This window comes from Miniopterus natalensis, chromosome 4, assembly GCF_054644295.1.
Source record: "Miniopterus natalensis isolate mMinNat1 chromosome 4, mMinNat1.hap1, whole genome shotgun sequence".
In the NCBI taxonomy this organism is placed as follows: Eukaryota; Metazoa; Chordata; class Mammalia; order Chiroptera; family Miniopteridae; genus Miniopterus; species Miniopterus natalensis.
In genome coordinates, this window is record NC_142084.1 from 59,736,240 (window position 1) to 59,749,195 (window position 12,956).

Here is a 12,956-nt window from a genome sequence, read left to right on the forward strand (position 1 = left end):
AAAATAAATCTACAAGAGCAGAGTGCAAAGCACATCCAGCTAATGTGAAAATACAGTTCATGCTCTAATCCAGTGCACTTGCCCTATACACATCTCAACAACAGTCACTTTCCACTCATTTGGAAATGAACAACTTTAAATACATAAAAGAGAAACATGAAGAACTAATGCCACAAAATACAAGTTTTAGCATAAACACTTTCTAACTAGATGTTATATGATAAAGCAAGATTAAAATTTTAGAATCAATTTTAGAATCACCTCATCAATTTAATTCAAAACAGGTTTGTAAACTAATTGGTAAGTGCCAGCTATTTAAAAATAATAGTTTTTTAAAATAACGAGAAAGGAATACCTTTTCCTTTATATCTCTTGAAAAAAGAGAAGGTGGTAGTTATTGTTGATAACAGCAAAAGGAAGACTTTTTTTTTTACAAGAATGGACAGCGTTCATCTGTAAATTTAATATCAATGAGAGGAGCTGGAAGATAGGCCTACTTGGAAGGTAGGGTTGACTGAGACTGAAACACAGAGCAGCTCAGAATAGTGTGTGTGATGGATACCGAGGATACTCCAGACACAGCCCTTAAACTGAAAAACATAGATCAGCAAGGCCCTGACTTCATATAACTCATAAACACAAATGACTAGCTCCCTCCCTCAAGGTCACTGAAAATATACAACACTTTCAGACATCACATGGGTTTGGTGAAAGGGGCAGATTCCCAAGTTAGGTCATTTAATAATATCTCTTGCCTCACAAAAGTCCCACCAACACTATTTTCACTTTTGTTTTAAAGCTTAATATTCTACTACTTGACAGTAATTTGTGCTGACAATAATGTGTTCATTTAAATGCAGATTCTTCTTTAGGAGAGGTAAAAGGGCCACAGTCACTAACACTTAAATATGAATAAGCTAAAGCGAATTTCCTCCTTCGTAACACTTGAGATAAGTTATACTTTGGAAGTTACAGATAAGGAAGACTGGAGATAAAAGGCAGATAGGAAGATCCTGGGGAATGTAAAGGAGAGGGTATGTGCCTGGGCAGAGCTCACGGTAGCACCCAGGAAGAAGTGTACCAGTTATTAAGAGAGAAGCTTTCTCTGCTATAAAACTTTATCCCAAACCAAGACACCCAGATTAATACTGGAGTGCACTAGATCAGCACTTGTTAGCTAACCTGTTATCTCTACTATTCATAATATTATTTATATGAGGAGATGTAACATCTGAGTTTGGAACAACCCAATTTACAACCTTTAAGATCATGGCTGTAACTAAAATTGGGGATTTCATGTGTAGAAGCTTCATATTTTTATATGTTTTTATACTCATATACTTTTATTCTTATCACCTGAAATATAGGTATAAAAAAATCTTTAAATGGCATTTTAAGGGAAACTTGTTGACTATATAACACCATTTTATTTTAGAATGCCTACCAAGAAGATAAAATGCTATAATTAGTAAAATCTGAGTCCATATTAGATATGTGGGGGAGGTTTTTTGCCTTTAAATGATATTTAGACTAATCCTTTGATATATGACAATCTCTCAGATTATGAAAGGTTAAAAAGTACACAAAGACTTAATGAAAGCTTATGTAACTTATGTGTTCTCCAAAGTTATTTGTTTCAATTACTAAAGTCTTTTTGATAAAATAGCTTTGAAAACTGGATAATTTAACAACAAAACAAAGTTTTTCTTGGTATCCCTGTGGCTACCTATAGTTTGAGTCTTCATAAAGCCTCTGACAGGCTGATAGAAGAGCTGGGATGGAAAGTCAACAAATATGTTCTAAAAGATCTTTTGTTTGGTTGTTTCTTAAATATATATTATGAAATTGCTAACATTTGATTACTTTGACCAACAAAACCAGCAATTTCACATAGTTCAGAATAATATTTTCCAACTATGACCACACAGTAAGAATTTCCTTAGCCTGATTCTCAGGAAAAAACCCCACAGTTCATGTACAGGAGTTTTCTGTTGAGATGACCGTGATAATCTAACACATACAACACTGTACAACCATTAAGACAACAAGACAAAACAAAACCAAAAAAAAGGCTCAAAAAAAAAAAAAAAAAAGAGAGAGAGAGAAATATGGTAGGCATTTAATTAGTACACAAATAATATTTTTTAGATTTTTTGACATTTGCGATTTTATCAGCTTTTAAAATTTTGTTATATTCTCTAAATAAATATCCATGTTTATATCTTTAAAAAAAGCTCAAGTTAAATAAATGTGAGCTTTGGGTATTGCATATTGCAGAAAGTAAAATAACTGATAACTATTAACTATAGATACATAAATTTGTATAAATAACCCCCAAATTTCACTATCAGATTAAAACACAGCAATGTTAATATTTTCTTAATTTAAAAATTTTAAATGTGAAGAAACAGCTTCCATAGTTCTTTACATTAACAAATACAGTGTCAAATTAACTTTTCTTTTTACGGCTGGGGGAGAGGGATGGTGGTGGTGATATCTTTATCATGCCAAAGTAAACTTCAATGAAAAAATTAAAACTCTCAAAAATAAAATTTGACATTTGAAAATAAGAGCAGAAAAGTTGTTTGAAGTTGGTGTTAAAGATATGTGAAATGGGGTAATTCTAGAGAAGTCAAAGTAAAAAAAAAATGATAAAGAATTCAGATTTACTCTGATAGCTCACAGCTATGGTAGAAATAGCACCTGATAACAAGAGAACTTCAAGACTAATATTTTCACATCAGAGTCCTTTTCACGATTTTTAAAAATAATTTTAAGTTCACATATAAAGAAAATATATTACTTTCAAGTATATCATTTTCACCTCAACTCAATGTAAAGAATTACTGTGTTGTTCTTGTCTCAGAAATATAGAATTATTTCATATTAAATGTTTCTGCTGACAAAAGTATTTCAGGGGAAAATTATCTGAGACAGGAATAAGGGAGTGAAATAAGACATTTACAAATTTTCTTTTCAAAACTGGGGAGGGGAGAAGTAGAGAAATAGAAAAATTGTGGATGGATAATATAAATTAAATCACTCTGGGATTATCTGCTTTATCTTAAAGAATATCCCATTATCAAAACTCAGAAAATATTCAAAGAAATGTTTGGACATCAGATTCAAGTTTAACAAATGTAATAAAACATGTAGAGCCAGAAAACTGAAAATAAAGATTTTTTTAAACAGGCAATTAAAATAACATTGTAATACAGGCATGTCTGAATGAGAGCAGCTGGGCATCTAATGTAATTTCTGGAAGCCAGGAGAGCTGCCTGAATCAGTGAGCTGACCAAAGACAAGGAATCAGTATAACCAAAGAAATCACACAGAAACCAGTTTGCCTTCCTATATCAACTTTCTTTCTTTCTTTTAATATATCTTTACTGATTTCAGAGAAAGGAAGGGAGATGGAGAGAGAGAGAGATAGAAACATCAGTGATGAGAGAGTCATTGATTGGCTGCCTCCTGCGCGACACCCCCTCCCCCCCCCTCCATCGAGCCTGCAACCTGGGCATGTGCCCTGACTGGGAATCAAACCACCATCTCCTGGATCCTAGGTTGATGCTCAACTGCTGAGCCATGCCAGCCGGGTCCTATATCAACTTTCTATTATTACTCTCTACTGATCAGACCACAAACCCAATAACTGGATTGCAAATCTATGGACTAAAGTGTTCAAGAAACTGATACGAGCTAATGCAGACAATTAGAGAGAAGACAATAATCTTTAAAAGTAACAGAAACCTCCTTGACCTGGTTCTCAGAAAACACAAATCTAAGAGAATTCTGCTGAGAGATGAACTAATGGAATCGCTACATTTTATCAGAGAGTTAATGATGCTTTATGGAAATATCTTCTGCAGAGCCAGAAAAAAAATTAAAAATAACAAACCACATTTATCTTTAATATTTTATAGCAGGATATATGCATGTCCATGGCAATCTGGTAACTGCATTTACTCAATGAATCTAAAACTCCAGCTTAAGAATAATTTTTGAACAGAAAAGTTTCAATCTGCTCCTCTGAAATTCCTTTTATAATTTATAATTATTTTAATGTTGGTAAAACCTGACAGCTTTTTAATTGGCAATGTGGGACAGTGTTATCACTGCTTTGTTCACTGATTTTATCTTGAATGCAGTTTATTTAAAGCTTAGGCTAACTAGCTATATTCATATTTAGAGAACAAAGACCACAAAATTTTATATGTCACTTTTTTTTTCTGTATATAAATTTGAGGTGCTTATATTGGTGCTTTAGGAGACTTTTTACATAAAAAAGTCATGTAACCTTTCACTTTATTACCTGTAATATATTACAGATAATATATTTTCCTCCTTTAAAATTACTTAAAATTATGAATGGAAAACAAAGTTAATAACATGTTCGAATCCTATCAATTTAAGAATATATTGCATTAAAAGTACAGCTTGATCTAGTAAATACAGCTCATGGAAAGAATAACAAGAATAAAAGGAAACCCCGAGTAATGATTATAGAGTGGTCAAGGGACAACCAAATTAGAGACAGGTAGAATTTGGGCTACCCAATCTAATGCCCTTGTTTCCTTCATTTACAGATGAGACAGCAAGGTTCCGTGAGGTAAAATTCCAGAGTTACACAGCTCGTTGAAGAGGCAAAACTAGAAATCAGGTCTCCTCACTCAACATTTGTGGTATTTAAGAATAACGTAACACATTTTTATTAAGCATTAAAAAAACTGCCAATTTAGGAAAAAGAAATTATTTAACTCTAAAGTTTTTTTTCTTTTAAGCCTTTAAGTACAACACACAAAAAATATTTGCAAGCTAGCAATATAAACAAGCTGACTTATATAACAAAAACCCAGGGCAATATGATAAAATAACAAGCTTGAAAAGTATCAGTCTTGTGAATACTAATGTTACTAGTGAATGGTATCTACCAAAATTATGGAACGCTGAATCCTCAAAATCTGAATTACAAGATAAAAAACTTGTTTCTTTGTTAGGTTAAACTGATGACAGTGGCCAATAAAATAGGAATAAGGTATGAGCAGTATTATCATACCAATGAAAATGTCCAAGAAAGGATACAATAAGTTTCCTGAGAAAGGTGATTCTTAAAAAAAAATAATCTGAAGGAATTTATACTTTGATGCATTTAAACAGACTGAACTACTCTTAAAGGAAGTAGTGTTGTACTGGTATGGTATCTGACTAAAATATAAGTGAAACTTTCTTTTATCTTTACAGTAACAATTTTACTAATTAGAGATCACAGAGCAAGAAATATGCTTATAAACTAATTATATTACATCTTAAAATTAGGAAAAAACTCCAGTAGACTGATTACAGTCAGATGGGAGGTAAAAGCTGCTTGGTCTTCCTATTCCTTTCCCAAAACTCATATAACTGGACAAAAAGGAAGTGAAGAGACTTAAATTATGAGGAGATGGCAACATAATTTTTTCATGTATAATAGAAATAATATAAGAATAGTCTATAAAATTATACAGCTACTAAGAATTGAATGTAAATGCTTTTTCTTATTTTAATCAGTTGCAAAAAGGGATAAAGAAGTTTAAAATAATCATGAGGTCCTTTGTAAATCTTGGTTCTATAAAGATGTTATCTTTTGTGTGTTTACATGTAGAAAAAATGGGAGAAATCCTTACCTTTTATGAAGGTTTAAAAAATTATATATACAAACATACAAACAAGATAATGTTATAACTTAAAATTTAAAGTTTCACAGTGATGAAAACCAATAACTTACGGTAATCACCTTTTAAAAAGTTGTTCTAAATCAGAAAGAATTAGGTACATGAAAGTCCTCAAAGAAAAAGAGTTATAAGGTCTACACTCCTCTTTATATTTTTCTTACAAATTTCAGTGAAGTCAAACAATTTTATATAATTCCATATTAAAGGTAACATATAATAGAGATCCCCAATTTCCGTTGAAAGTGACCTACAAATTCACCATAATAAGATTTGAGAGCATACTGTGGTATAACATATATTAAAGAGCCAACACAATTTAAGGGCATAGTTACTCTTGAAAAAGAACCTCATTTTTAAAAGGATAATTGGACTATTGATTTAAAGATTTTACCAAATGAATACTAGTCTAATTGCCTATTTCGTTGTTACTGCTATATACCACTAAAGACCACATCCTTGTTTTCTACAACCCCCAAATTTGAACAGAAACATAAAAGTAGAGCAATTTATAGATTACAGAGCACCATAACACATGCTATCTCATTTGATCCTCACAATATCCTGTGAGGTATGTTGGGACCAAAAATTGCTTTATCCTCATTTTACATGGAAGAAATTGAGACTAAGAGAAGTTAAATGGCCTGTCCAATTCACATCATAATTATGGGTCTTTGAATTCCAAGCCCAGTGGAATTTTCATTACACTAGACTATGTAAGTCATCCAAGTATGATAATATATATAAATGTACCTTTGGCATTTCAAAAGCAGTATAATTATCATCAGAGCGAAATTCTAGTATTAATGTTTTCTAAGCTTCAGCCAACGATCCTCTATTTTATCAAAAAAATTTAAGTAGTTCATTTTATTTCATGAGGCTATAGCCTAAACCAAGGTAGTTGTAATTTCAGTTATTTCCAGCTATTATCACAAAGAAACTAATGAGGTAGGTTAAAATGTTGAAAAAATTTTCTAATTTGAAGAGATCCTTAGAATTTTTATAAATCTGCTCTAAGAAGCAGCAGAGAGAGAAAATCATTACTAAGAAAGGGCTGCCTGCACATTTATTCACCCAACTAATACACAAAGATCTAACTTCACATAAAACCAAAAAGAGCCTAAATACTTCTAAGAATAGCTTTCACCTTTAAAAATTAATATAAAGTATTGGTACAAGTTTTTATATATATTTCTTTAATTTAAATAGTAACATAAACTGTTACTATAGGAGAAATAAGCTTCATTTGGTACAATTTACTTGTTTCTTATGACTTGCTGCGTGTTATTTTGGTAAAGCAGACTTCATCTCACTTAGTTTAAATTCAGATCCTTCAAATTTTTTTGAAGTGAGACTCTCACTGTTAGGGTAAAAGTGAGTTGCATGATATGAGTTATTCATTCGTTCATTTATTGAAAAATTTACTATGTACTAAGCCCTGTGCTAGTTATTGAGTTATTAATCAATTGTTCTTTGAAACTAATTTTTATTTTGAGCTTAATATTGTCTTGGATCTTTCAATTACTGAATAAATTAAATTAAATACAATAATGATGAAATCAAAGTATGTTTCAAAAACCTTTTGATTATATATTGACATTTCAGAGAACACTATTATTTTCTCAGTTGTCTACTGAACAAACGAAACAGTAAACATTATCATATGCCAATCACAAGACAAATTAAAGTTAAACATATGGTAAGAAAGCTGTCCAGACTTGCTCAAGTTGGTTTAAGCTAGTTGAAACTTGAAATTGCTGTTTTGCTACATACATATAGTTCAACTGTCTCTTAAAAATAAATTAATTTGGAGTACTGGTTTGATAAACAACACGACCCAAATTAAATACTGTTATTCAAAACAATGAATTAACAATATTAAGCAAATTCTGTGGAACAAAATTAAGACACTGGAAGTAACTGAAATGTCAATATAGCATTTATATATATATTAACAGTTAATTTAAGAGATGACAATGAATATATAAAATCAGGAAGCACAAAGTTAAGATTTTCAGTGATGTTCACTTAACTGTCTATACTTGGCCACTTGTGCAAGAAGACCAATTAACATCTTGGCAATTGATAATTTAATGCAGATGGCGATGACTGACAACATCTTAGAGCTCAAATTGGTGCCTTCTATTTTAACTTCTTATTTTTGTTTCTGAATGTTTGTGTTGGTCCTCTCATGCTGTTCTCAGGAGACATTCTCAGACAAAAGCCTCATGAATTACTAATTTATTTATAAATGAGTTGTTATAAATTTGGCTTCAGAGAAAAGGTTTACTAAATGTCAGTTATGAGGGAATTCACACTCTGTCTGTCTTGAGCACTAACTCCAGTTCCAAGGAGAAAGACAATGAAGACGGGAAAAAACATTTTGGGCCAAATGTTCAAATATATCTTATAAGGAATTAATAATAAAAATATTAATATATGTACTTTGAAAGAAACAACATGATATACAAACAAATTACACATATTTCAGCTGATAAAAGCTTCATTTCAATATCTAATTTTCTGGTACTTTTTTTTTAAAAAAAAAAAGGAGTGTAAAAGTACATATGAACTAAACACATGTCAAGGAATGTACTATAGTAGCCCTCAAATAAATCTCTTAAATCCTCAATAATCTTAATCCCTTATAGTTTATGATTTACAGCTTTCAAAGACCTTTCATATGATTTTTCACTTGATCCCTATTTGACAACTTTGTGAGGTAGGTATTTATCTTCTAACTTCATTTACAAACAAGGGAACTGAAGCTCAGAGAAGTTGACCTTTTAAAGGTCAAAAGCCAGCATATGACAAAGCCAGGCCTCTCTGGAGCCTAGAATATTTTTTAAGGTGTTATTCTTGGATTACCTGCATAAGAATCACTGTGGTATTTTTATAACTAGAGACTTTAAAGTCTTACCACCTTTGAGTTACAGAATAAGAATTTTTAGGAGTGGGGTCAGTATTCCACATTTTATAATGGACAAATAAAGTGGAGAACAATTCTTTATCAGGTAGTGATGTAAAAGCATAATATTGAGTCCAGCTAGATTTTCACATGATATAATAAGATGCCATCAGATCATGATCAGGGGCAAGTTAGTTTAAAACAGCCTGCAGCCTGGCTACAAATTAGAATCATCTGGAAAGCTTCTTTAAAAACCTACCAATTCTCATCTGAATGAGAGGAAGGCTTGGGCATAAGAAGTTCCCCAAGTGATTCTTACCTGTAGTCAGGGTTGAAGGCATGCTTGTTTAAAATGTTTTTCTATATAGCACATCCAGCATTTTCCAGAATTTTTCTTTCTCTGCTGATCAATTCATATATAATACAGTTACCAGTTTTTACTGTAAATTATTTAAACATTACAAGACAAAATGTCAAACATTTTTGAATTGATATTTTTAAGAGTACAAGATATTTCACAGCAAGACTAATCATGCCTCATTTAGCTACAGTGATTTTTCAGATACCCCAAATAAATCACCACTTTGGACTTAGGTTATATATATTTCAGCTGTAAACCAGACTGATCCAGAATCTGAATACAGATATAAGGGTGGGGGGCAAAAGCTGTAGCCTATTTGCTACTGGGCAATGCAAGTACAGACAACTCACTGATAAGGAGGGGCCTGGATGCCAAGATCTGGTGGCTTTGGCAAGATCACATCTCACTGTAGGAAAATACAACAATGAATACAGAGAAAACATTTTGCCATTTTGTAATTGTGGTTACCACAAAAATCCTTATAGTATGTGATGTTTATCTTATTACATGCCTCCATGGAACAGATCTGAACATAAAGTTCTCTCTGAATTAATACTACTACATGGGGAAAGATGGCTACAAATTATTTTTCTATCATGCATATGGGTAAGTTATAAAAACACTGTAAGTAAAAGTAATATTTACAAAAATAATAAAAAACAGCTCAATTACAGGAAAAAAATGCCCATTGATACTCCTAATCCTGTATCTCTCTGGATAAAATTTATTTTGATAGAATTTTGAAAGAGCCTTCAATAGACTAATCCGATTCTTCTGTTGATCTTATATTCTATTAGCTAAAATACCCTTGCTGGTTTATCAAATTCTCCTACAGTTTAAAACCACAGTTCTTTTTCACTTACTGAAAATAAAACTACAAAGTCCTACCATTCATCTGGGAAATAAACCTTGCATAGAAAATTCTTTAATTCTGAAATTTTGTTTTATTAACAGAACAATCAGAATGTTATCTCACAGCTAGTTGATATTATATGAAAGTTCACTACAAAGCAGTCACCACACATTTAGGATTTTTCTAAATATAAAATAGTGAATTTATAAAAATGCTTACCAGACAAATAATTCTTAGCATTTTGGAAGCCTTGACGTTCCAAGTTTGATGCAATATAAAAAGCAAAAATTTACGTTTCCAATGGACACAATCTGCACCTGACTGAACGCGTGATAACAGTGAGTTACAGCAGTCAGTCATGCAAAGGCAAAGAATAAAATCTGCTTTTTAAATGGCATGAATGGTCCACCTTAGACGGGACAATTTAAGCACTGGTTCCATCTTCTTCAATAACTCGGTTCATGCTGGTGCCATGTGTGATGTGAGTCATAGGATTATTACTGAGATCTCGGATGCTGCTATGTCGTGACTGTTCATTGAGCCGATGAGAACTACTGTGCCTGGAGTGGTCCGTTAGTCGTGACATGCTGCCATGAGGTAGTCTCTCTTCCATTCCTCTGTAACTGCAGGGAGTGTACCTAATGCAGGAGAGTTTATTTTGAAGCAGGTAACAGAACATACAAGAAAAATAACACTAAAATTTTCCATGAAAATGCTGCATTAAGTGAAATAATTTGGAAACCAATAAGGGAAAAAATAACCCACCTTTGATGATTTACAATAATTTCATTAACATGGTAGAATTATTCATATGGCTAACTAAAAAAGGGAAGAAAATCTCATTAGATTCAGAATTAAGGTCCTATTCTTTGCAAAAGGACAGAAGCTAAGGTTAACTTTTCTCATTCAAATGAGTTTTGGGTTATGGGGTGAGTTCAGGGAGAGGAACAACAACAATAGTTATCTTCTCTAAGATATTTTCATGGGCCAATCTGATCTTTCCCTTTTCTGAAGTTCCATAACATCAATCATCTCTAGCACTCACTGTTTTCATTATATGCTGATTTGCACTATTATTTAATTGGTTCTTATATAAATGTCTTATCTTTCCCATAAGGTTATATGTTCCTAGAATGCAGAAATTACACTTTACCTTTCTCCTATATATCTCTTTATATAAAGAATAACACATGCATATGCACAGGTATTGTACTATAAATATTCAAACATTATTGAAAAGGATAAGGCTAATAATATCAAATGTCAAATAATGCTGATAGTTATTTCATGGAGGATGGTGTTGACATAATGTATTCTAAAAGACTCTCTGACTCCCTCCCTCTTATGAGTGACTTAAGATAGGACCCCTAAATTAATGTAGAAACTTCCCAACTGGGTTTACTTAAAATCTCCTCTCCTATGCTGTTGACAAAGTGATCATTCTCAAATACAGACCCGATTTTATCACCACAAATGCCTAAATGTACATACTCCAATATCTAACTGCCTTCTGTCCTCCTTGCCTCTGTATATACTCTTTCCCTGTCATTAATTTCCAACTGTGTTCTCTGAATCCTACTCAAAGTAGCAGTACAATGTTGTCTTAAACTTTCCACGATGAGTTAGATGGTTTTCTTCTCTGGGATCCTAAAGCACCTTGTATATATATGATTATGCCCATTAAAGTGTATTATAACTGATTGTTTACTCTTCTGTCTTCCATCTCTTGGTCCCTAGCACTTAGAAGGTTTCTCACATAGGAGTGCTGAATGGAAGGGAAAAGGCAGGAAAGAGAAAAGATCTTTGAATGGGGTTAAAAACATGGTACAGTTCAGGTGGGTAAGATGGAGTAAATAAATAGATACACAAGAAATAAAGAATGGAATAGGTGGAAAGGAAATACTTAAAATTTCATTTCAAAATCTGGCAAGGAAAAAAATGAATAAAAGATAGAAAATATATCATAGTCAAAGAAAGGCTGCTGCTTTTTAAAACACAAAACGAGTAGCTGACCCACTTAGAAGGCAAAGATCTTCCAAGAAGATCTAAAAAGAGAGTAAGTGTAGGACTTATATCCTACATTAGGACAGAGAAGACTGACAGAAAGCCTGGGATGAGATTGAAAAGATACCAGACAGTTGCAGAAACAGGTGCTTTAAAGTTAACACAGAATGCTTGCTATTTTAGGCATAAGAATGTTCATTCTTTCAGTTTCCCAAACTATAAATCTTAAAAAAGTAAATAAAATAAAAATCTTTGATATAATCCTCTCTAGTTGCTATTAATCCATCACCAATTTCTATCTTTTCTTCTTTCTAAATATTTTTCAGATTAGTTCTTCCTCTCTTCCCACTGCCATTACTTTCCTATTAACCTTCAACACCTCTCAACTGAATTATTGCAAAGCTCCTAAGAAGTTTCTAATCTAGTGTCTCCATTATCAAATTTAACAAGAAAAGAGATCCCTTTCTCTCATTCTCTCTGTGAAGCTTTCTCTGACCCTATGCCCTTCCTATTTTTATAAGTAAAATTTTACTGGAATATAGCCATTCCCATTTTGACTACATATTGTCTAGGGCTGCTTTCATACTATGCACTTACTGAGACAGGCACTGTTCTAAGCAATTAGATATATTATCTCATTTATTTTTTACAGCATAAATGAATAGTTGCAACAGAGATCATATGACCCACAAAGCCTAAAATATCTACTATGTGGCTCTTTGTAGAAAAAGTTTGCCAACTTCTGGACTATACAGTCTTCCCTTGGTATCCACCAGGGATTAGTTCTAGGACCCCAGCGGATACTAAAATCTATGGATGCTCAAGTACCTTTATACAAAATAGTGTATTTGCATATAGCCTACACACATCCTCCTATATACTTTAAATCATCTCTAGATTATTTATAATATCTAATACAATGTAAATGCTATGTAAATAGTTGTTTTACTGTTCTGTTTAGGGAATAATGACAAGACAACAAAGTCTGTACATGTTCAGGGCAGACACAAACACCATAGGCCAAACTACATAGTACATGTCAGCAACAAAGTAACACTTTTCTCCCCAATATTTCTGATCTGCATTTGGTTAAATTCCTGAATGCAAAACCCACAGATACAG

General features: G+C 32.4%; 1 protein-coding gene across 3 annotated transcripts in view; it reads right to left on the reverse strand.

Annotated features, from left to right (window-relative positions):
• Nucleotides 1–2,507: 2,507 nt before the first annotated feature.
• The window catches only part of FZD3 (frizzled class receptor 3), a 69,647-nt gene continuing 59,198 nt past the window's right edge, over nucleotides 2,508–12,956 (reverse strand). For all 3 annotated transcript variants that reach the window (XM_087816566.1, XM_016213857.2, XM_016213858.2), the window contains one exon: nucleotides 2,508–10,468. In XM_087816566.1, coding sequence (XP_087672692.1) covers nucleotides 10,255–10,468 — 214 coding nt within the window. In that variant the 3' untranslated portion in view covers nucleotides 2,508–10,254. The remainder of the gene's footprint in view (nucleotides 10,469–12,956) is intronic.